A 25490-nucleotide genomic window follows, 5' to 3' on the forward strand; every position below is an offset into this window, starting at 1 on the left:
AAATGGCCATTAGATAACAATGGCTGGGGGGGGGGGTATGCAGAGAGCAGACTGCAGCAGGTTAGTGGGCATAACAGAAGGAAGTAATAGTGGACCACTTTTTCTAATTAGCAAATGATGGTTTTAGTCAAGATCTGTGCATATTTGTAGAGGGAAAGCAGGGAGAGACTGTAGATGCTAGATAGAAATGGTGTAGTAGAGAATAGGCAAGGTCCTCGTGGGGAGGGGATATGGTAGGGGTAAGATGCAGAATTAAACTGAGGCCACAGAGGAGTCAGCCTTGGAAGAGACAATGTGCATCTTCTCTTCTGAGAAAGGAAAGCTAATGAGATAAAGCCTCAAAACCAGTGGTTTTCAACCTCTGCTGGGCATACAGTCACCTGCAGAGCTTTAAAAATCCCAATGCCCAGGCACATCCAAAACTACATAAAATCTGTGAGCAGAGCAGCCCCGGTGGCTCAGTGGTTTAGCGCCGCCTTCAGTCCAGGGCATGATCCTGGAGACCCAGGGACTCGATCCCACGTCAGGCTCCCTGCGTGGAGCCTGCTCCTCCCTCTGCCTGTGTCTCTGCCTCTCTCTCTCTGTGTCTCATGAATAAATAAAATCCTTAAAAAAAAATCTGTGAGCAGTGGCATGCAGAGATCAGTATTTTTAAAACTCTCGATGATTATATATTGTGCAGCCTTGTTGAAAATCACTTCCCTCAACAAAGCCATTAAGAGGAAGGCCATTAGGTGCGAGTTCCCACCTAATGGCCTTTATCTTCTCATATAGTTGGTAAGCAAACTGCAGTCCAGATGGGATGAGCTCTAAGAACTAGCACTTTAGTTCCTGCATTCACAGAATGAAAACAGGAGTTAGAAGTAATGAAGCATAATGGCCCCACTGAAAAGGAAAAAATACTTAAAAACTTTGTGTGGAAACAACTTTCCTGAATTTTATGTTAATATGGAACTGCTGCTAAATGTGCTGAGACACAAAATTAATAAGAATGAGCAAGGACAGTGTTACAGAAAACACCTCTTGCAAATAAAAAATAACCAAGGACTTAGCCACCTACTCTTGATTTTTAGATAATAATTGGAATTTATCACTAAGTTCTAGTCAAGTGGGTTTTTCCCTTAATACATATTCTACAATGACATAAATGAAATTTTTGCCAGTAATCACTGGAGTATGTTGTCACTCTATGCTTGGGGCATATACAGCTTTGTATATTAACTAAGTTTACCTTAACCCAGTTATTTTTACACAGCGCCTTGCTTTCCTTAACAGGTTCACTAACAGCCAGAAGGATTCATAACGATCCCTAGGCCATCTGCTTTGCGGTTGTACCAAGGAACTGGCATAGAAAGAAGATACCTGCTCAAAAACACTAATAGATCAGTCTTGAGAATCCAGATCTTTTGATGCGGTAAACTTATTGGTAGGCAAGATACTCCTTTCCTTTTAATAAAAGATTCAAAGATGTTTAAAATTTTTTTTATTTTGAAAATAAAATTGATTCATAAAGTGCAAAAGAAGTTAGAGGTGTCCAGTGCTCTATGTCCATCTTCGACAAACTGTTGGAAACAGAAAAGAGAAAAAAACCTTCAAATTATTCTATTGCGGAGTTAAGCTATGAACCATAAGCTATTATCCATAGTTACACTAAGAACAGATAATTAAATTTGCACAGCTGTGATGATAAAAGCTATCACTAGATGCAAGGTCCCTAACTTCCAGGCCGCCGAAACCAGGCTGTCAACAACGAAAGAATTCAGACTGGAGATCACAGAACATGAATGCGAAGATGTACACTGTCTACCAGGGATATCATCAAAAAGAATGATAAGGGGGTGGAGGGTGGCAGGAATACCTCCACCTTACTTGCTTTCCTTCTTTCCATTATTTTCCTTTTTGAAGTTTAATGTCAAGGTGCAACAGTGCTGCACGTGGTAAGACACTCCCGCTAAAGGCACGCACTGAACTAAACTGGGATACCAGTGCAAGTCCTGGGGAAAACAAAACCTCCTCTTTCTGGTGTCTTGGGGGGAAAGTTACCTCCTATGCGGCATCCACAGGCGCTCCCGCCCCCAACGTCTCCCCTTAGTCCCCGCACCGTTAGTACTGCTCACCGACTCTCCCAAACCAGCAAGGCGCTGCCGGCGGCGAGCGTGAGGCTCGCCCGGCTCCCGCCCGAGCCCCGCCGGAGCCCCAGCGTGGACGAGGCGAGGCGGGCGCGCGGGGGCCGACAGCGCGGGGTCTCAGGCCAGGTCCAGCTTCTTCTGAGTCGTCGCCAGCTTGTCCTGCAGCCTCCGCTTCCTCCAGTCCAGGTAGCGCCTCCGCAGCCGGTTCGCCTGCCAGCCCACGAGCACCCCGGACGCGAAGGCCACCAGCACAGACAGCTGCAGCGTCCTCTCGGACACGTCCGCCATGGTAGCCGGCGGCGTGCAGCGCGACCTACGGCGCGGCGGCGGGGTCAAAAGGCGCCCCGCGTTCCCGGGCGGAGCGGAGCGGGGCGCGGACGCGCATGCGCGCAGCTCGTCCCGCGGCGCGCCGGCTCCAAGCCCTGGGCTCGGGGCGGCTCACCTGCTGGGCGGGAGCCGCGGGCCTGATGTGATGAGCGTTCGGCGTTGGTCTCGCCTTGTTCGCCAGCTTTGATGGTGCGCCTTTCCGAGCTCCGTGTGAGCTCCGCGCCTCTTCGTGCTGTCTCAGCGGGAGAATGCGAGCCGCGTGTGTGACTCTCCATTTACTGGTAACCCAGTTAAAAATAAACAACAGGAAAAGTATTTTCCATGATATATCTTGTTCAGCCCAGTAGATACGGGATGTTATCATTTCAACACGTAATCAATATAAAAATGAGATTTTTTTTTTTAATTCTCTCTCTTTTTTTTTTTTAAATACCGAGTCTTTGAAATCTGGTGATTTTTATAACGACAGCATATCGCCCTGTGAACACTAATTTTCCGTGGAGATACTAGATTGGTAACTAGATTTCATAAAAGTCCGTTGAAGAATTAGATTCACATACCCAGGTTGTTCCAAAGACACATAAAGATCTCTCCAATAGCTGAGTCGAGTTTCAGTTTTAAATTTGAATTCATTCAGTTTTATTTTTTATATTTTTCAGGGTTTTATTGCAAACCAACGTTGGTGTATAAATTCATTAAAGTTTTAAAAGAAGTTCAAAATTCACTTCTTCATCACACTGGTTACATGTGGGGCCTGTGGATACAATAGTGGACAGCGAAGTCTAGAGGGCAGACCTAACACTGGGTCAGAATGGTTGGGTTGGTGAAAAATTCTAGTGATGGAAGTCATTATGGTGGACAGACCCTGACGTGGCCCCCAATGATTTCCACTTCCCAATGTTGATGATTTTGTGTAATTTCTCCTAATCAAGTGTGGGCTTCACCTGCCACCCGCTTCTAACCAATAAAGGTGCTGGGATGTCCCTCCTGGAATTCCTTTATGGTTTTTGTTTTTGTTTTTGTTTTTTTAGATCTTAGTTTTGTTTATTTGACAGAAAGAGAGAGAAAGCAAGCACAAGCAAGAGGAGGGGCAGAGGGAAAGGGAGAAGCAGGCTCTCTGTTGAGCTGGGATGCAGGGCTTGATCCAGGACTCTGGGAGCAGGCCCTGAGTTGAGGCAGATGCCTAACCGCCTGAGCCACTCAGGCGCCCCTCCTTTATGCTATATAACTTCTTTTCAACAGACTGATGACTCTCCTTGTGGGCTTGATGAAGTGAATGGACATGTTGAAGGAGCTCATGTAGTTAAGGACTGCAGCTGGCCTCTAGAAACAGCAGGATGCCTCCAGCCAATAGCTAGCAAAAAGCTGGAGCCTTCAGATCTACAGCCCAAGGAAATTAACTGTCTCCAACCTGAATAAACTTGGAAACAAGAATCTTCCTCAGTTCACCCTCCAAGTAAGATCACACACAACCTGGCTGATGCCTTGATTGTAGTCTTGTAAGAACCTAACAGAAGACCATGTGCCTGGACTCCTAACCCATAGAAAGTTGATATTATACATGTGCATTGTTTTAAGTCACTACATTTGTGGTAATTTGTTAACACAGCAATAGAAAACTGCTACAGTCAGGAAAGGAAAACCATCATATGGAGCCTGAACTCTTTTATTTGGGGCCTGACTGACCTCATCTTTCTATTGATATAAGCAAATGGATTTTCATACTTGAGGCAGAACACATCCTGGCAAAGAGATGATAAAGACAGTCTTGGGTCCAGTGTGAATTCACATCTGCTATGCTTTATGCTCATTTATTTGGCAAATATTTATTAAATGCTGCAGTAGGGGGGATCCCTAGGTGGCGCAGCGGTTTAGCGCCTGCCTTTGGCCCAGGGCGCGATCCTGGAGATCCGGGATCGATCCCACATCGGGCTCCCGGTGCATGGAGCCTGCTTCTCCCTCTGCCTATGTCTCTGCCTCTCTCTCTCTCTCTCTCTCTCTCTCTGTGTGTGACTATCATAAATAATAAATAAAACATTTTAAAAAGTAAAAATAAAAATAAATGCTGCAGTAGGCATTGGGAATGTAAAAGTGAATATATATCTGCCCTCAGCTTGGTGCAGAGTGAAAGACGGAAAAACAATTATGACACATTCTGATGAATTGGAGTATTTAGTTGAGTCTGTAGCTTAAACTTAAAAAAAGAAGAATAAAAGCCTCAGAAACACTCTTTTTTTATAGTCCATCCAATCTATCAACCAAATCTTTTGGTTGTATTTTCAAAATATGACCAGAATTAAAGCACTTCTCACCTCTACTCACTTGACTGCTACCACTGATTCCAAGCTGCCATCATCTCCTACCTAAGTCACTGCAAACCGTTCAGGTTTCTGGGCTTCTGTGGATCATCTCACTCTTCTGCTCAAACCATGCAGTGGCCATGGCCCCAGCAGTGGTCTGCAGAGTTCTGCATGATGTGTTCCTCTCTATTCCTTACCTCTCTCAGCCATGTGCTCATTGTTTCTTATGCTTACCAGGCCTGCTGCTACCTGAGAACATTTGCATGTGCTGGGGTGCATGGGTGGCTCAGGAGGTTGGATGTCTGGCTCTTGATTTCAACTCAAGTCATGATCTCAGGGTCCTGGAATCAAGCCTCACATCGGGCTCCCTGCTCAGCTTGGAGTCTACTTAAGGATTCTCTCTGTCTCAAATAAATAAATAAATAAATCTTAAAAAAAAAATTGCATGTGGGGTCCCCCTGCCTGGCATACTCTTCTCCCAGGTGCCCATATAACTAACTTCCTTGCCCCTTTTAGGTTCTTGTCAACTGCCACCTTCTCAACAAGGCCTACATGACTATTTAAAAATCACAAATGAACCAACCCCCACTCTCTGGCACTCCTGATCTTTTCCCTGCTCTATTCTCCTCCACAGTATTTATAGCCTTCCACCTACTCTAAGATTTATAGTATTTATTACACTTATTGTTGATTGCTTGTCCCCTGCTACAATGTAAGTGACTCAAGAGCAGGGATTTTTGTTTCAATTGTATACTGGTGGATCCCAAGTGCCTGTAATTGAGACTGGCACATAACACACAGTCAGTAAAATTTGTGGTTGATGACAGCAAGGAGTGGTCAAGGAAGTCTTATGGGTATGTGGCTGAACTCAATCTTGAAAGCTAAGTAGGATGATCAGAAGAAATGAAATTTCCCTGGATCTCAGTTTTCTCATTTGTAAAATAAAGTTTAGTATGATTCAGTAGCTCTAAGACATTTTTATTATGTTTTATTTTATTCATTACTATTTTTTAAGTAGGCTCCACACCCAGCATGCAACCCGATCTGGAACTCGTTCCCAGACTCTGAGATATTGATCTGAGTTGATATCAGGAGTCAGACACTTAACTGACTGAGTTACCCAGGTGCCCCGACAAGATATTTCACATCTAGTTCTGGCAGCCGGAACTTGTCCATTAGGGTCATTGGTATTGCAAATTTGAAACTCGCTTGGAATTCTTACCTCATCCTTAGAGGCCTTTGGGCTAAAAATAAACCAGTGCACATGTACACTCTATCAAGCCTTGAATATGGGAAAAGCTTCGGTGAATAGAGCTTGCAGAGACCATAGAAATGCCCTTTTTTTTAGCAGGAGGAAATTCTGGCCAGGGGGAAGAGTATTGCTTCTGGGAAGGGGGCAGAGGTATAATCTTTTTTAAATATTTTATTTATTTATTATTTGACAGAGAGAGAGAGAGAGCGCACAAGCAGGCAGAGCAGCAGGCAGAGGGAGAAGGAGAGAAGCAGGCTCCCCACTGAGCAGAGAGTCAGATGCAGGAGCTCCATCCAGAACCTTGGGATCAATGACCTGAGCCAAAGGCAGACCTTACCAACTGAGCCACCCAGGTGCCCCAGGGGTGTAAGATTTTAAATCCCTCTTAAAGTCAGTGTGTCCCTGGCTTGAGACTGTACTTTTGCATACAGTGCATTATCTTAATGGGACATTTAGTAGTTGTAGTTGATAATGGTCAACCAGCTTTGAGGTGATGATTAAATTTGGATTAACAGGCTGAATAGTCAAGTGTAATGAGTTAATTGATTATGAGCGTCTTCTGAATGATACATTAACTGCCATTGTTGTGTTTGCCATTTGAAGGACTTGCTGAGGGGAAGATTTTGCCATTTACAGTATTAGACCTTATTGCTTATGAATTCATTTAAAGTGTATAAATGGAACTCTCCTCTGCAACTTCAGGACCTGAAGCAATAAAGCAGTCATTTTATACTCTAAAGCCTTCAGAAAAGGTAAAGCTTTGCCGTCATTAACGTGGAGCATTCATTCCCTTAGGTCCTTGAATTCTGGCCCAGAACTCTGGCTGGGTCTGTTCCCCTCAGCCACAAGCTCACAGCCCTGTGTCCCAGGAGTTTTTAACTGCCAGACCCTTTGTTTTCCGTTCTCTTCCCCTGAGTTTTTGGAAGTGGGAAGAAAAATTCTTGTGTGGTTGTGCTGAACTTACTCACCTGCCTCCACCAGCACACACTCTAAGAGGCAAGCAAAGTAAACGTGCCTGGTTGTATGACTTCCAAGTAAGAATCATTTCCTCCCTGGTACATAGGCAAGAATGGAAGTGATACCATGGGGAAAGGTGAGCCTTGACCCTTCTCTTTGGTAGAAGCTGTAATGTACTTCTGCAAGTCTGCCTCTCCAGTCTGTAGTTCTGGAGACATGCACAGAAGAATGGCCTCCCAAAATTCTTTCAGAAAAAAATGGGAAAATCCTAATAACACACCAACCTGTCTCCTCCTAATTCTGAGGTAAGTGGTTATCTATAATTGACTCATTGTTCCAATAAGTATTTTCTGAGTGAGTATTATGTTTGCGATGTTTACAGCTACGTATTCCATGCTGAGCCAATCTCAAAGATCTCCTGTCTAGGAGAGAGAATGACAATCAAATCCTCACACAAATAAATATAGTATTACAAACACTGATGAGTGCTTAGATGAAAAAGTACAGTGTACCATGTTTGAGGGAATACAGTGGAGCCTAACTATGGTTGAGAGGATGGGAGTTATCAAGAAAGGCCTCCTATGGACCTTGCGTTTAGGACCTAAAGTGAGACACAGAAGTAGGAATGGAAGGGAGAGGCCTTCTCTTGCATTTGTGAAGGTTGTGAGACTGCAAAAAGCTGGCTCCATGAGAACCTCAGTGGCAGGAGTAGAGGAGAGGGAGGAAAAGTAGATAGGCCTTGCAAACCATCTCAAGGGCTTTGGATTTTATTTAGAGTAAAGTAGGTAGCCATTTTTGTAAGCAGGGGAATTACTTGGTTCTCTTTACATATTAATAAAAATTAATCTGACTTGTTGGAGAATGGACTGGAAGGTGCTGTGGGAGGAAGCAGGGAAATAGGTCAGGAAACTACTCCACCAGTAGCTCCACCAGTAGCTACTCCAGCCAAGCTCTGTTTGCTTTTGCCCTCCCCTAACTGTGCCCTCAAAAACCCTCAAAATTCTCTCCAGGTGATCTATAGAGCAAGAATAGGACTGATCTCATGTTCCCTTTCTTTCAGGGTTCTCAGTCCTGTTCTTTCTGTTGTACCATGTCAGAAGTTGGTTGTTTGATGTCTTTTATCCACTTTTTAATTGTTTACAGCAGGAAGGCAGTTCCTGTAGCTGTTAATCTTTCACGGGTGGTGTGAATATTGTTCTATGTTTTGTGTATTTGGGTATGTTTATTTGGTAAATGTCTGGCTTTCCATAGTAGACTATTGGTGGGGACCATTTTTGTTTCTGTTTACCATTGTTTCTTCATAATATGTGCACAATCTACACTTGTTGAATGAAATAATTATTTTTAGATAAAAAATAAACACTTATTTATAATAAAAATTGCAAGTCATAACTTAAATTGACAGATATCATCAACAACACGAAATCCAGACAAATAAAAAGTTACAATTATAATTAAGAAAGAGGGCACTTGTTACTTTCTAAAACAAAGATATTTGAAAAAAAATAAAATAAAATAAAACAAAGATATTTGGATTTATTGCTTTGTAAGCAAGTCAGGACTATACTTGTAAAGCATAATCTCTAACAGCAGTGCAGAATGTTGTTGGCCTTATACAGGGTCTTGGGACACACAAGAGTTCAGGGATTGGTGGATTTTCAAAAGTGGGAATGTTTAAGGATTTAAAAAAAAAAAAACTTAACTGTGAAAGCAAGTGATTTGTTAAGGTTTGGCTAACTTACAGAAATTTTCCCATTGAAAGGAGGCTCTTGCTAATTGGCTAGTTTTAAGAAGCATGATTACTAGGTAGCCTGGGTAGCTCAGTGGTTTGGTGCCACCTTCAGGCCAGGGCGTGATCCTGGAGACCCGGAATAGGGTCCCAAGTTGGGCTCCCTGCATGGAGCCTGCTTCTCCCTCTGCCTGTGTCTCTGCCTCTGTGTGTGTGTGTGTGTGTGTGTGTGTGTGTGTGTGTGTCTCATGAATAAATAAATAAAATCTTTAAAAAAAGAAGTGTGATTACTGATATGAATTTGTCATGGATTAATCAGGATGCATTTAAAACCAATTATAGTAGTTATTCATTGTTTTGGGCAGATCATTTTTTGTAGAGGGATAGAAATTTTTTTTCCTCAGTCCCTCTTTTTAATCTTTCATTCATTAGAATTTCAGGAAATACTCTAGGAACTAGGCAGAGTTCTCTCACTGATCCTTCCTGAAGATGAAGTTTCATTTCTAGAAGTCTGATTAACAATTGAGTATCAATCAACATGTTTTCATTTTGTTTTGACTTTGATTGATGTACATTTGTGACTCCGGGCAACAGATGTTAAGTGACTATGAGACAAACAAGAATAAATAAGAATATTATAAGATGGGACTGGAAGGCACATAGAAATCATGACCCAGTATATCCCAGATTTGAAGACAAATCCCACTAACTTCCTGAGTCTACGTTGAGTAGCCGGGTTGCGTCTCCCCTTAAGTTTGGTTATGGATTGTTCTATCTTGCCTGTGGAACAAAATCTAGGTAGATATGGGGCATTAGCAATAGTGCAAACTCCAAGGTTATTCTTCTATCTACAACTAACCACTGTTGAGCTCCAAGGGCTGGACTCATTTATTATGTTGGTCAAAGTGAGGTTCCAGTTGTTGATGATCACCCAAAGTAGGGCAAATTTTATAGGCAGAATCATAATCATCAGGAGGCTATTTACAAAATACTATTTATACCTCCAGAAAAAAGTTGCTACTTTCAGAATATTACAACAACGAACAGTATATGAGAAGGCAAAAGTGACAGTATTTCATAGTTAAGTAGCAGAAAAATGATAGATGATCTCAGTTAGAAGTAAGAACTGTGCTGCATGTGGTACCATCAGATTTAAAAGTTCCCGTACAAGATCTGAAGATGTGTCTACTAATTTAGCTAAAGCTGCATTTGCTCTAAGACAATTGGATATACCTTAAATACTATGTCAAAAGATGGGTTAATCATAGGCGATAGATCTCTGATATGTAGTGTGTGATAAGAGCTTTAGATCGTGACCTAACCTTTTCTTTCATGTATATACAAAAGGAAGCTTTATGACAGTCTGGGAGATACAGTTTAGGAGATTGTAGACAGATCTTGTTAGACCATAGGAAGCCTTTTCCATTGCTACTTTTTCCATTCCATCAAAGAGGTTCTAAAAGGTTTGGCTTAGTCAAATGGTGTCAAGTCCTTGCTATTTCAGAAAAATTTGGTACCCATTGTGCGTAATATCCAGTTAATCTCAGAATTCTTTTTTACTGTCTTCTAGTGGTTGGTTTTGGGTAATTTTGATAATTTGTAATCTCTCCTTAGATACTGTCTTTCCTTCAGCTGACTGTCTTTCCTTCAGCTGACATGTCTTTGTAATCTCTTAAATACTGTCTTTTCTTTAGCTGACATGTCTTCCTGTAGTGAGCAAATACTTATAGCAACTCTTAGAATCATCTACCTCAGGAGAACCTCAGAGGAAGTCATTTATATATACAATCAGAGTGGTCACCTATAGGAATAGCATATCCTTAGAGTCTTGGGTTGTTTTGTGTGTGTGTGTGTGTGTGTGTGTGTGTGTGTTTTAAGATTTTTTTTATTGACTTGAGAGAGAGAGCATGAGTGAGTGAGTGGGAGGGTAGGGTGAGAAGGGGCAGAGCCAAGCAGGGAGCCTGACACTGACACGGGGCTGGATCTTAGGACCCAGAGATCATGATCTAAGCTGAAGGCAGATGCTTAACCACCTGAGCCACCCAGCCCCTTAGAGTCTTGGTTTAACCATGATGAGGCTTTAGTGAATTACTGGGTCCAAGTGAACCATTAATTTTCCCAGGTGAAAGCAAGTAATGTTGACTATTTTTATCTACTGGGACACTGAACAAAAGCAAGTATAAATGTATTACAGTGAGGAGAGGATGGTGTTTAGGTTAGGCATTACTAGGAGGTGAAGTATAACTATTTTTCTAATTACACACAGACCTCAAACAAATCTATTCTTGACCATAGGTATTTTAACAGTGAAACAGATGTATTACATGAATGGTACAAGGCAGAATTAGTTGGTTACTGTTATGCTAACCAGCAGCTGGTCTTAGGTTTAACTAGGCAATCATATTCAATGACTGTAATAGTCCATGCTTGGCATTGGGTTCACCAAGAATAGACGTTGGGATATGGTGTTCTGACATGGCAGTCAGGTATGTTTCTTAAGCAGTAGTCTCATAGATGGCACAGAGCAGTCCACAGGGGTGCTTAAATGTGAGAGAATGAGATAATAGAGGTGGGAGTGAGAGCCAAGCTCATGTCCCAACTAGGTATTGTGACATCCTGCACATAGTTCTGCACATAGTCCTGCAGACAGAGCTTCCAGGGCCACAAATCCCAGTTACAAGTCCCCATACCCAGGGAGGCCCAGAGCCATGGCTTCCTACCAGGCATTAATACACCATTCATGGGTCCTTGTACTCCAGAGGCATTTTACCAATCAGGGCTCATTTTTAACATAGAGTGTAAACATTCCAGTTCTGTGAAGTTTCTAGGGGAAAGGGGCTAGATAGTTAATCCAATGTCAATTTTGCCTGTACAGAGGATTTCTGTTAACCTTTTCCTCATATGTACTATTGGCATAAGATCTTTCTCTGCTTCAACTTTTAGAAGATACTAACATAGAGCAGGATAAATTCCAGAAATAGATCCACCTAAATATGGTGAGTCGATTTTTTAAAAAGATTTTATTTATTTATTCATGAGAGACACAGAGAGAGAGGCAGAGACATAGGCAGAGGGAGAAGCAGGCTCCCTGCAGGGAGCCTGATGCAGGACTCGATCCCAGGATCCCAGGATCATGACCTGAGCCTAAGGCAGACACTCAACCACTGAGCCACTCGGGTGCCCCGAATTGATTTTTTTTTAAACATTTTATTTACTTATTTACTTACTTATTTATTTATTTATTTATTTATTTATTTATTTATTTATTTGAGAGAGACAAAGAGAAAGCACAGCAGTGATGGAGGGCGGGTAGAAGTAGACTCCCTACTGAGCAGGGAGCCCAATGCGGGGGCTCTATCCCAGGACCCAGAGATCCTGACTTGAGCTGAAGGCAGATGCTTAACTGACTGAGCCACCCAGGTACCTCTGGTGAATTGATTTTTGACAAGGATGACAGTTCAGCAGGCATAGATTAGTCTTCAACATATGGTGTTAGATCATTGGACATCCATAAATAAAATATGAGTCTCGAACCTCACCTCATACTGTATATAAAGTTAATTCAAAATGTATCATAGGTCTAAATATAAAACATAAAGTTGTAGACTTTTAGAAGAAAACATAACAGAGAACCTTCATGAACTTGGGTTAGGCAAAGAATTCTTATTATGATATCGAAAGCACAATTATTAATTGAACTTGATCAAGATTACATAACTTTTCTCTGCCAAAGATACTATTAAAAAAATAAAAGGCAAGCCAAAGGCTGGGGAAAATATTTTAAAATCACATACCTAACAAAAACTATATGCAGAATATGTAATGAACTCTCAAAGCTCAACACTAGAAAACAAACAGCCATATAAAATTGGGAAATATTTAAACAGACACTTTACCAGAGAAGATATACAGAAGATAGGCACATGAAATAATGTGCAATGTTATTAGTCATTAGGGACATGCAAATTAAAACCGTGATGAGGGATCCCTGGGTGGCTCAGCAGTTCAGTGTCTGCCTTCAGCCCAGGGCATGATCCTGGAGACCCAGGATGGAGTCCCACGTCAGGCTCCCTGGGTGGAGCCTGCTTCTCCCTCTGCCTGTGTCTCTGCCTCTCTGTTTCTCTCTGTGTCTCTCATGAATAAATAAATAAACAAATCTTTAAAAAAATAAAAATAAAACTGTGATGAGTAGCACTACACACCTATTAAAACAGCTAAAACATTTTTCAGATGACAGTTCCAAGCATGTTGATAGGCGTTCTGAGAAACTAAAACTCTTATACATTGCTAGTGGGAATGCACAATGGTATAGTGTCTGAGAACAGTTTACCAATCTTTTGTAATAGTTAAACATGCCTTGACCAGTTGACCAGTAATTCCAGTCTTAGGCATTTTTCCTAGAGAAATGAAAATTTATATTGACCCCAAATCTGTACATTAATCTTTTGAGCACCTTTATTCATAGTAGCCAGAAATTGGAAAGACCACATGTTCTGTCATAGGTGAGTGGGTGAATAAATTATGGAACATCCATACAATGTACACCCAGAGTAAAAAGGAATTACTCTTGATGCACCCAGCAACAGGGATGAATCTTTAAAGCATTTTGCTATGTGAAAGAAACCAGACTCAAAATCATATGATTCTATGTATAAGAGATTTTAGAAAAGGCAAAACTATAGATTGGAGAACAAATCCGTGGTAGCTGAGGGTTTGGGAACGAGAAGGACTTGACCACAAAGGAGTAGCACAAATGAGTTTTTTAGGGTCATGGAATTTTCTGTACTCAAATCTATATATGTGTTAAAACTTACAAAATTACAAACTTTTTAAAGTTAATTTTATGTTAACTTAAAAATTAAAAATAAAAGATAAACCTATTGATTTGAAACTATGTCCACATGAAATCTGCACACGAGTGTTTATAGCAGTTTTATTCATTACTGCCAAAATTTGAAAGCAACCGAGATGTTCTTTAATACATGAAAGGTTAAACAAGCTGTGCTCCATCCATACAATGGAATATTATTTAGCAATAAGAAGAAATGAGCTATCAGGCGATGAGAAGAGATGGATTAACCTTAAACTCATATTGCTAAGTGCAAGATGCTGCTCTATACAGCTGGCTGCATCCTGCCTGGTTCCAGTTACATAGCATTCTGGGGAAGGACAAAACTATAGAGACAGTAAGAGATAAGTGGTTACCATGGGTTTGTGGGGAGGGAGAATTGTTGAGTAGGTAAAGCATAGCAGATTTTTTAGGGTGACAAAATGTTACATATGATACAATAATTATCATTATTACTATAATATTACAGTGACATTATGCATTTGTTAAAAATCCATAGAATTTTACAGCACAAGGTCTGAACTGTAATATATGCGGTATTTTTGAAATTTTTAATTGTGGCAAAATATATGTAACATTACATTTGCCATGTTAACCATTTTTAAGTGGCAGTGAGTACATTCAATGTTGTAGCCATTCCAACTCTATTCCAATATCCATTTCCAGATCTTTTTCATCATCCCAAACAAAAACTGTGTCCCCATTAAATAACTCTCTCTTCTCCCTTTTTTACAGCTCCTAGTACCCTTTATTATACTTTCTATTTCTATAAATTTATCTATTCCAGGTATCTCATATAAGTGGAATCATACAGTATTTGTCCTTTTGTGCCTGGCTTATTTCATTTAACATGTTTTAAAGGTTTTTCCATATTGTAGCATGTGTCAGAACTTAATTCCCTTTCACAACTAAATAATATTCTACAGTATAGGTAAATACTACATTTTCTTTGTTCATTCACTGACAGATGGGTTGGGTTGTTTTCACCTTTTGGCTTTTATGAATACTACTGTTATGAATGTTGGTATTCAAGTATATGTTTAAGTCCTACTTTCAGATCTTTTGGGTGTATATCTAGAATTGGAATTTTGGGATCATATGGTACTTCTGTGTTTAGCTTTTTGAGGAAATCCCACTGTGTTTTACACATAGGTTGCCCCATTTTACATTCCCACTAACAATGCACCAAGGTTCCAATTTCTCCATCTTTGCCAACACTTGTTATTTTCCTTTTTTTTTTTTTTTGGTAATAGTCATCCTAATGGGTGTGAGGTGCTATTCATTGTGGTTTTAATCGGCATTTCCCTGATTAATGTTGTTGAACATATTTGCATGTGCTTAATGGCCATTTGTATGTCTTCTTTGGACAAAAGTCTTTTAGAGTTTTTTGCCCATTTTTGTATCATGTTGTTTGCATTTTTTTGTTGTTGAATTTAGTTGCTCTTTATATATTTTGGATATTGATCCCTTATCAGATATACACTTTGCAAACATCTTCTCCCATTCTGTGAGTTGTCTTTTTACTATCTTAATAGCATCTTTGATGCACAAAAGTTTTACATTTTTTTTAAGTTTTACATTTTGATCAAGTCCAATTTACCTATATTTATTGTTGCCTGTGCTTTTGATGTCATATTCAAGAAATCTTTGCAAGTCCAATGTCATAAAGATATTCCCCTATGTTTTTGATGAATTTTGAGTTAATTTTTATATATGGTTTGAGATAAGAGTCAAACTTCATTCTTTTGCATGTGGATATCCAGTTGTCCCAGCATCATTTGTTGAAAAGACTGTCCCTCTCTCATTCACTCTTGCTGAAAATTGATTATATATGTGAGAGTCTATTTGTAGATTTTTTAAAAAGAGTTTATTTATTTATTTGAGGAAGAGCGAGAGATAACAGGGAGGGGGAGGGGCAGAGGGAGAAGCAGGCTCCCTGCTGAGCAAGGGGCTCAATGTGAGATTCAGTCCCAGGACTCCAGGATATGACTTGAGCGAAAGGCAGACGCTTAACTGACTGAGCCACCCAGGTGCCCCTATTTGTAGACTTTGTAGACTGTTCCTTTGATCTATCTGTCTGTCCTTATGCTAGTCCTACACTGTTTGATTACTGTAGGTTTGTTGTAATTTAAAAATCAGGAAATGTGACCATGCTGGGTGTGGAGCCTACTTAAAAAATCAGGAAATGTGAGTCCTCCAACTTTGTTCTATTTTTGATTTTGTTATGGATATTCTCCTGAATACAAACTGGTATATCATTGTGATTTTGATTTGTGTTTTCCTAATGATGAATGATATTGAATATTTTCATGTGTTTATTGGCCGTTTTTTTATCTTCTTTGGAGAAAAGTCCTTTTCCCAGTTTAAAAACTTGGGTTCCTTTTTTGTTGTTGTTGATGAGTTGTAAGAGTTCTCTCTATATTTGGAATACTAGACCCTTATCAGATATAGGTTTTCCCCACTATCCAAAGGCAGAATATTCCTAAGAAATCTAAAATGGTGTAAAGTGAAGAAGCAGTTACTATTAATTTACAGTTGACCTTTGAGCAATATGGGGGTGAGGGGTGCCAACCTCCTGTGCAGTCAAAAATCCATATATAACTTTTGCCTCCCCAAAAGATAAGTAGTAATAGCCTGCTGTTAACTGGCAGCCTTACTGATAACATAAACAGTTAACACATATTTTGTTTGTTATATGTATTATATACTGTGTTCTTACAATAAAGTGAGCTAGAAATAAGAAAATATTATTAAGAAAATCGTAAGAGAAAATAAATTTCCAATACTATACTGTATTTGTCTCAAAAAAAAAATCTGCATATAAGTTGGGCCCACACAGTTCAAACCCATGTTGTTTAAGGGTCAACTTATATGGAAATATTTTTGAGTGTTCTGAGACCCCGAAAATAACCTCTTAGGCTTTTCGGATACCTTAGGACACATCTTGTTAATGGATGCACGAAATAAGTTGAGATAAAGCACATGTGTTCAAAGACAGAGTTCTTAAGTATGGCAGCTGGATGCTGAGATGCTGAGTGTAGCTCCTAGGAAAGGAGTGTGGTGGCGCCATTCTCGCTGCTCAGGGTACACGCTGCCTCTAGGGCTCAAAGCAAACCCAATGCTGAACAAATTGGCCAACAGACAGGAAAAAATGCTCAGCATCACTTGGCACCAGGGAAATACAAATTAAAATCACAGTGAGATACCACTTCATACCTGTCGCAATGGCTAAATTGAGTTTGTGGAGAAAGGAGAACGCTTTCTGGGTTGGTGGGGATGCAAGCTGGTGCAGCCACTCTGGAAAGTAGTATGGAGGTTCCTCAAAAAGTTGAAAACAGAGCTGCCGTTTGATCCAGCAATTGCACTACTGGGTATTTACCCCAAAGATAAAAATGTAATGATCTGAAGGGGCACTTGCACCCCAATGTTTTATTTTTTATTTTATTTTTTTAAAAGATTTTATTTGTTCATTCGTGAGAGACACGGGGGTGGGGGTGGGGAGAGAGGCAGACATAGGCAGAGTGAGAAGCAGGCTCCATGCAGGGAGCCCAACATGGGACTCGATTCTGGGTCTCCAGGATCACACCCAAGGCCGAAGGCGGCACTAAACCACCCGGGCTGCCCACACACCAATGTTTTAGTAGCAATGTCCACAATAACCAAATTATGGAAAGAGTCAAGATGTCCACCAACAGATGAATGGATAAAGAATTAGTGTGTATATATATATATAATGGAATATTGCTCAACCCTAGAAAATGAAATCTTTGCCATTTGCGATGACGTGGGTGGAACTATAGGATATTATGCTAAGTGAAGTAAGTCAGTCAGAGAAAGACAATTATCATATATCTCACTCATGTGGAATTTAAGAAACAAAACAGAGGATCATAGGGGAAGAGAGGAAAAAACAAAACAAGATGAAATCAGGGAGAGAGACAAACCATAAGAGACTCTTAATCATAGGCAACAAACAGGGTCACTGGAGAGGAGGGGGCAGGGTAACTGGGTGATGGACATGAAGGAGGGCACATGATGTAATGAGCCCTGGTTGTTATATAAGACTAATGAATCACTGACCTCTATCTATGAAACCAGTAATACATTATATGTTAATTAATTAAATTTAAATAAATTTTCTTAAAAAGGAAAAATAACCCAATGCTGAATGCTGCTTTTGCTTTTCATCTTTTTCATAACAACGAAAATCCTCTTCAGTTTTCTTTTGGTTAGTGAAAACAGATACTAATGTAGGTCTTTCAATAAAGCTAAGTAAAACAAGCAAACAAATAAACAAAAACAAAACACCTAAGTGGCTCAATGAGAACTTTCAAAAAGCAGAGGATACCTGTGTATGATTTTAGATACAGTATTTTCCTCATTCTGTGGGTTGCCTTTTCACTCACTGAATAATGTTCTTTCATGGACAAAAGCTTTTTTTTTTATTTTAATGAAATCTAATTTATCTATTCTTTTATTTATCTATTTTTTCTTTGGTTGTTTGTGCTTTTGGTGTCACATTGGAGAAGCCATTGCCAAATCCAAGGTCATAAAGATTTGCCTCTATGTTTTTCTTTTAAGAGCTTTATAGTTTTAGCTCTTTTTTTTAAAATTTTATTTATTTATTCATGAGAGACACAGGGAGAGAGAGAGGCAGAGACACAGGCAGAGGGAGAAGCAGGCTCCATGCAGGGAGCCCTGACACGTGGGACTCGATCCTGGGTCTCCAGGATCACGCCCTGTGCTGAGGGCAGGTGCTAAACCACTGAGCCACCCAGGCGTCCCCAGACCAGGGTTTTAAACAGCAGACCTCATTTTTGAACTCTTTCAGGGTTCAAAGAATACATAGCTAGGTCAGACTGCAGCTCTGGCAACAGCCCTTCTGCTTGAGGGAAATAAACAAGTGACCGTCTCTCCATCAGGGCACAGGTAAGATGCAAAGTGGGGCTCTGGGCCTCCTAAGGGAGGGGAGGAGGAAGCCTTGAGAAAAGTGTCATTTGGAAATAGCTTCACACTCCTCTTTTCTGTGGTTAATTGCAAGGTATTGATTGAAACCATTTCATACCACTTCTAAAAATTCTTACTCAACAAATACTTGTTGCGGGACACCTGGGTGGCTCAGCGGTTGAGTGTCTGCCTTCAGCTCAGGGCATAATCCCGGATCAGGGGATGGAGTTCCACATAGGGCTCCTTGTAGGAACCTGCTTCTCCCTCTGCCCATGTCTCTGCCTCTCTCTCTGTGTCTCTCATGAATAAATATATAAAATCTTTTTTAAAAAATACTTGTTGCAAACCTTCTATTTTTCAGGCACTGTTGCAGATGCTTGAGAAATATTTATGGACAAAATAGAGATTTCCACCTATATGGAGATGCAATTCTATCAGGCATAAACAGGCACTCAACAATAAACCTGAAAGATTAAAAATTATATGGTGCAGTAGAGGTGATAAGGGCAATGCCGGAAAGTAGAAGATCAGGAAAGGAGAGCAGCGGGAGAGCAGGAGTGGATTAAAGCATTGAGTAAGTGGGTCAGGGCCCATCTCCCTGAGGAAATGGGATCTGAACAAACACAAGGGTGGGGAGTTGGGCAGGTGGGTGCTGAGGGATTGGTTAGAGCTAAGGCCCTGCAGAATGTTTGAGAATCAGAAAGGAGGCCGATGAGGCTGGGGCAGAGTGAATAAGAGGAAGGAGAGGGAGATGGGGTCAAAGGCTAAGCAGGCCTTATGGATGCACAGTCACGTAGATGAGTTGAGAAGATTTGCCCTCTACTGTCAACTATGTTGTCTTTACCCACATATCCTGACTCTGGCATCTTGGTGTTTAAGACACTGCACCGGGGTACCTGGGTTGTTCAGTAGGTTGAGCCTGAGCCTTTGGCTCAGGTCATGATCCTGGGGTCCTGGGATGGAGTCCTGTATCGGGCTCCCTGCTCCGTGGGAAGTCTGCTTCTCCCTCTCCCTTTGCCCTTCCCCCTGTGCTCACATTTCTCTCTCTCTCTCTCTTTCTCTCTCTCTCTCTCTCCTTCAAATAAATAAATAAAATCTTTTAAAAAAAGTAAAACATTGTACCAAATCTCATAGGATTCTAGGAAATAATTGGCAAATACAATTAGGTAGAATCCTTTGGTTAAATATGGACTTACTTTTTCTCAGCTGAAACTACCTAATAGCTACTTTTTTTTTTTTTTTAAGATTCTTTCTTTATTTATTTATTCATGAGAACCACACAGACGGAGGCAGAGACACAGACAGAGGGAGAAGCAAGCTCCTCGCAGGGAGCCCGACGTGGGACTCGATCCCCAGATCCGGGATCACGCCCTGAGCCGAAGGCAGATGCTCAACCACTGAGCCACCCAGGCGTCCCTGCAGCTACTTCTATACAGAGGAAAGCAGAGCCTTTGGGCTGGTACATCTGGGTTTATGATCCCAGTGCCGCCTCATCCAAGCTGTGTGACCTGGGACAGGTCAATTATCCTTTCTGGGCCTGTTTCCTTGGTTCCAAAGTGAGGATATGGGAATTAGTACCTGTTACAGGCTTCATTGTGCCCCTTCCCCATGACCAGATTCGATGTTGAAGTCCTAGCCCCCCAGCATTTCAGAATGTGACCCTATTTGGAGGTAGGATCTTTACAAAGATAAGTTAATGTGAGGTCATGCGTGAAGGCCCTAATCCAATAAGACTGCTGTCTTTAGATGAAGCAGAAATCTAGATACAGAAGCACACAGAAGAAAGACCATGTGGGAACACAGGGAGAAAGTGGCCATCTACAAGCCAAGGAGAGAGGCCTCAGATGAAACCAACCCTCCAACACCCTGATCTTGACTTCTAGTCTGAAGAACTGTGAGAAAGCAAATTTCTGTGGTGTAAGCCCCCCAGTCTGTGGTATTTTGTTATGGCAGCCCTAGCAAACTTACACAGTATCCCAGAGGTACTGTTATGGGGTGCGCTTTTTGGTAACTGGTGTCTAAAAGCTGTGCTTTCTAAATCCGTTTCATTCTTTCCCTGCAGAGGTACATTCTCCCCACCAGCAGAGAAGCTGCCAGGAACACACATTCTCAGGCATGGTTACCAGACTTTTAATTTTTTTTTCCATTACAAAATAGACAAAATCTTTCATTAAATAGACAAAATTGCCATTTAAGCTCCATCCCTCCATCTCTGTTGATTTTACTATATACAAACATATGAAAGTAAAATAGTTAAAAATGAAACCTTGTAGGAAAGTGTAAGAGGGAAAATCCATTTTAAAAGACCTGCCATAAGACAACCATTCCATAAGCCACCACATGGGCTAGAAATTGGATAACTGTCTTTTCTCAAGGGCATGCAGAGTTTTAGGTGATTTTCACAATAAACATTATAAGAATTATTTCAGACATACTGCAGACATGGGTCATTGGCTACAAGCTGGTATGAATTCTGCTTTGCCATTTCACCTACTTACCATATGTCTACTCAGGAGGTGGGTATTCAAAGATGAAAGTTTCCTGCTTTCTCCTCCACTGGCGACTTATGTCCTAGTAAGGTAGGACAGCATATAGCAAATAGAAGAACTAAGGCACCATGTGGTGGTTTTCATGAAGAGCATGGGATGACAGAGAGGAAGCAATCCACTGACTGGGAGAAGTGGAGAAGGATTTGCAGGGGATATATTAGAGTTATGTGGGAATAATCAGAGGAGGTGGGTAGCGGCAAATGCAGTGCCTAACATGCCCATGAAGAGCTGGGGCCACATGGTATTCTCGTAGCAGGCCAGCCTCCTGGCTAGAACTCAACTCTGGTGTTGAAAGGCAGGCTGGTGTCCTGTATTCATTTCCTATTGCTGTGTAGCAAATTGCCACAATTTAGAAGTTTAAAGCAACATCCTTTTATTATCTCATAGTCTATAGGTCAGACGTCCAGCAAGGCATGGCTGGACTCTATGCCCTGAGTCTCAGGTGCCTGATGTAAAGGTGTGGGCAGGGCTGTGTTTCTGGAGGCTGAGGTGGGGAGAATTTGCTTCCAGGTTCATTCAGATTGTGGGCTGAATTCAGTTCCATGCAGTTCTCATCTATCTTAAAGGCAGTAGAATCCTGGCCAGGCACATTGAACCCTTCCTGGACTTTTAATCTCTCACCTCCCCCTCTGCTTTTCTCTGTCTGATGCTTTTAAGGGCTCATGTGATTCCATTGGGCCAGGATAATCTCTGTATTTTTTTTAAAGATTTTATTTATTTATTCATGAGAGACACAGAGAGAGAGGCAGAGACACAGGCAGAGGGAGAAGCAGGCTCCATGCAGGGAGCCCCACGTGGGACTCGATCCCGGGTCTCCGGGATCAGGCCTTCAGGCTGAAGGCGGCGCTAAACCGCTGAGCCACCCAACCCGCCCATAATCTCTGTATTTTAAGATCAACCGATGAGTGACCTAAATTACATGTTCAAAATCTCTCTTGAGGAGTAAAAGAAACAGATTCACAGTCCCAGGGATCAGGAAGTGGAATCTTTTGGTGGAGGGTAGAAGTGGGGCATGATTCTGCTTGCTTGCTTGTAGTTCTGGAGTTGGACCTTGGAAGCCGTCAATACCTAGCACAGAGTCCTGATGAACCACCATGCTTCCTGCTGGGTGACCAGGGCCAGTCCCAGCCCTGCCAGGCCTCCTCCCTCTCTGGAAAGTGTCAGTGAAGTTGGTTGGTATTGAGCCAGGGACCATCTACCCTGTTGGCCAAGGCTCATGTCAGAATTGGCCTCGAGTATTTTATACGCACTGTTATAATAAATGCATGATCAGCATTTTAAAAAATCAGGAACGGTCTCAGGAAAAATCTACATTTTTGCTTTCTCTGGAAAATCCATCAGTTCTGGCAACCCTGAGTTCCAGGCCAAGCTGGAAATGGGGACCCTGGGGGAAGGGAGGAGGGTCTGCGCCCCTTCTCCAAAGGTATCTGCCTTAGGAGGCTCCACTAGGACGGGGAGGGGAATTCACCGGGGCCTCGCCACGGCCAGCCACTGAGTATATATGTATTAACCCATTTAATTCTTAAACGACTATTTTATTGGTGCTTCCACGGCCGGGGCTTTAAGCCAGGGTGGCCTCCCAACCCGTCGGCGGCCCGCCCGCGCCCCCGCCCCGCGCCCCCGCCCCCGCCGGTCCTCCAGCCTCGGGCCCCGCGGCCGGCCCCGCCGTGGTCACGTGAAGGGTCGAGCGCAGCGCCCAGCGCGGGCCTCCGCGGCCCCAGGACAGAGTCCGCCGCGGCCCCGACGCTCGCGCATCCCGGCGCCCCGCGCCGCCGCCCAGATGCCCGGGGCCGGCCGAGCCGCGGGGGTGCGCCGCCTGCGCCCGCAGCGCCCCGAGGAGCCGCCCGCCCGGGAGGTAAGCGGGAGCCCCAAGCGCGGGCGGCGCGCGCCGACGGCAGGGTCTCCAGCCCCGGGACCCCGCGCTAGGTCGGCGCGGGCTGCGGGGGCGCAGGGCGCGGGGCGCGGGGCGCAGGGACGAGACCGCCCGCCGGGCCGAGTCCGTCCTCCGGGCCGCGGGAGCCCTGGCGCCGGGCCGCTCCGCTGGGAAGCGCGCAGGCGGCGGGAGCTCTCGGCATCCGCGCCCCGGGGTGCCCCGGGATGCCCCGGGGCGCCCCGGGCCGCAGCCCTGCGCGCCGGAGTCCGTAGGCCGAGCTGAACCCGCGCCCCCGGCCCGCGTCGGGGCTCCCGTGCCAAGACAGCGCGCGCCCCTGCGCTTCCCGGGTGCGGGTGGCCCGTGCTCGCCGCACTGTGCTCCATGGCGGCAGAAAAACATCCGAGGGTCCCCTTGCAGGAAACGCCCGGGAAGAAGGCTGCAGGATGTGGGGCTGGGAGTTGCTGATGCAGCCCCGGCTCTTCTGATCCCCGCGGGACGAAGGCGTTGGGCTCAGCTCTGCACTTTGGAAGACGTGGAGCTTCCCAGCAAACCATTCCTGGGCTGTTCCTCTCACTGAATAAGAAAACTCAAGAGTGCTGAGGGAGCCAGAACTCCAGTCCTTGGAGCCCCAGCTCTGATCCAGAAAAATCCTAACTGTGAATTACAGGATGAGGGGGCCCATTACCTGGTGGAGCCTCTGGTGTGCCCAGCTGTAAGGTGGAGATGACAGGTCACATCCCCTTAGAGGAGTCTGAGGCCCTGTCAGGCCCAGGGCACAGTGCCTGGCACACAGTGTAATGACAGCCAGGCTTCAGGCGGCTGGGAACGTTCATGTGTGCCTCATTTCCTTCGGGTTGTGCAAGCGTGTGGGAGGTGAAGGGTGCCTTACTCCCCTCTTCCTCTCCTTCTTGAGCTGGCTTCTTCAGCTCTGGCCTTTCTGGTATCGCTCCTGCCTCTTCTCGGAGGGCTCCCTGTAGCCTGCTGGCTCCTTGTGTAGAGTTGAAAAGCCCTGCCCGGTGCATTGGCCTCCCTCTTTGGCCTGCTGGTCTCTCAAAGAGGCCTGGCCACTTCCAACAGGCGAATTCTACTATGTCTCCTTAGGGGAGAGGAAAGCAGGTCATGGAGAGAGAGGAGGGGAAGGATTCTTGGTCTCTAGCTCTGACCCAACCCAGGCTGTGCTCTCTTCGTACTGCACAGCCACGGACCTGTGATCACCAGAGTGTTCTGTGACAAGAACATCTTTTTAGATTGAGATTGTCACTGTCCTCCTTCTGTGTAATGTTTCTTTGTCTAAATAAGAGAAGAATGTAAGAAACTAATAATAACTTGAGACCTCAAAAAATGCAAGAAGGGTTGAAAATAGCCCAGAGTCTTGATTAAGTCCTGGGTGAGGCTTTTGGCTTAATGCACGCCTGCAGGAATCACATACTTATGTCTCAACATCTTTCAAAGACTGCTCCCAGGCGGGCAGGCATAAAAAGTGAGGAGCCTGGTACCAACTGGTAATTCTAGCAGAATCCCCCATTTTCTGAGATAACTGTGATGATTGAGTCATTGAGCCAAGCAAGTCTCTGACCTGAGACACTTGGTAGCTACCATGACATGGTTAGTTTGGGTCACTTAATAAAAAACTACCTAGTCATCTGAAATGCATATCCACCCTTTCCTTTCAAGCAGTTTTTTAGAACCTTTTTTCTGCCTGGTGTTTCTTTGGGAAGATTCTAAGATGGCAATCCACTCCATTGACCAACACTTTCAGCTTTGAAATTGAAATAACCCAATGCTAGTGATTCTCAGCCTTACTGTTCTTTAGAATTCCCTGGAGAGTTTTGAGAAATGTATCTGGGTTTGGGCCCTACCCCAGAGATTCTGATTTAATTGGTCTGAGTGTGGCCTGGGTAACAGTAACCTTAAAGCTACCAAGTATTGAAAGTGCAGCAGAGGCTGAGAGCCCATGTCCTGTATGCTGTTACTTTGTGATCTATATGTGATTACCTCTTGATATTTCTGTGCTTCTCTTTGAATGTTCTTATTCTTAAAACTTTTCATTCAAGTCTTAGATTACCTGTCTTCAGGCTCTTGGTCTCCTAGTGTTCCCTTATAGTGATTTGCAGAGAAGTTTTTTGCAAGAGGAAAATGGAGTAACCAGGAAGGCTTGGGAGAGTATTAGTTAAATCAGGTAGTCAGGGACACCTCAGTGGCTGAGCATCTATCTGCCTTTGGCTCAGGTCGTGATTCCAAGGTTCTGGGATGGAGTCCTGATTTGGGCTCCTGGAGGGCAGCCTGCTTCTCCCTCTGCCTATGTCTCTGCCTCTCTCTGTCTCTAATTAATAAATAAATTTTAAAAATCAGGTGGTCATAAGCTGAAGTGCCCACAGGGGCCAGGGAGGGGCATAAAACCAGTGGCCTAGGTGAGAATGACTCAGCTGGAGAGGAAAGTGGGGCTTGTGGTGACATAGAGGGCATGTCTTTTGCCTGAAGAAGACCTTGGTTATCCACCTCCAGTTGGTTATAGCTACAGGGGCTATCATAGATTGCAAAAATGGCCACAGACTCTTCCCATCCTGGCTACAACCTC

The 25490-nt window shown here is 43.2% G+C and overlaps 2 protein-coding genes and 1 long non-coding RNA gene across 9 annotated transcripts in view; 2 read left to right on the forward strand and 1 right to left on the reverse strand.

Annotated features, from left to right (window-relative positions):
- Positions 1-1466: 1466 nt before the first annotated feature.
- Positions 1467-2442, reverse strand: MTLN (mitoregulin). The gene is made up of 2 exons (XM_038561421.1): positions 2118-2442; positions 1467-1562 (listed from the first exon to the last, which is right to left on the reverse strand). Exon 1 carries the CDS (start codon positions 2415-2417, stop codon positions 2247-2249), a length of 171 nt encoding a protein of 56 aa, XP_038417349.1. The 5' UTR covers positions 2418-2442; the 3' UTR covers positions 1467-1562; positions 2118-2246.
- An 85-nt stretch (positions 2443-2527) lies between these two features.
- On the forward strand, positions 2528-19791 carry LOC106559897. 7 transcript variants are annotated; one of them, XR_005372392.1, is made up of 5 exons: positions 2528-2737; positions 3699-3912; positions 6612-7270; positions 18852-19064; positions 19736-19791. It is a non-coding gene; the product is annotated as an uncharacterized LOC106559897 (long non-coding RNA). The 7 variants fall into 7 exon arrangements; XR_005372394.1 differs by lacking the exon at positions 19736-19791 and having other exon boundaries at positions 6612-6760; positions 7129-7270; positions 18852-19726; XR_005372391.1 differs by lacking the exon at positions 19736-19791 and having other exon boundaries at positions 18852-19726.
- A 3028-nt stretch (positions 19792-22819) lies between these two features.
- The window catches only part of TPC3 (two pore segment channel 3), a 41179-nt gene continuing 38508 nt past the window's right edge, over positions 22820-25490 (forward strand). The window contains 1 exon segment of the mRNA NM_001197145.1: positions 22820-22894. Coding sequence (NP_001184074.1) covers positions 22820-22894 — 75 coding nt within the window.

This window comes from Canis lupus, chromosome 17 (assembly GCF_011100685.1).
Source record: "Canis lupus familiaris isolate Mischka breed German Shepherd chromosome 17, alternate assembly UU_Cfam_GSD_1.0, whole genome shotgun sequence".
In the NCBI taxonomy this organism is placed as follows: Eukaryota; Metazoa; Chordata; class Mammalia; order Carnivora; family Canidae; genus Canis; species Canis lupus.

Excerpts from the sequence above, each read along its gene's own strand:
- MTLN (XM_038561421.1), bottom strand. The coding sequence starts at position 2,417 with ATGGCGGACGTGTCCGAGAGGACGCTGCAGCTGTCTGTGCTGGTGGCC.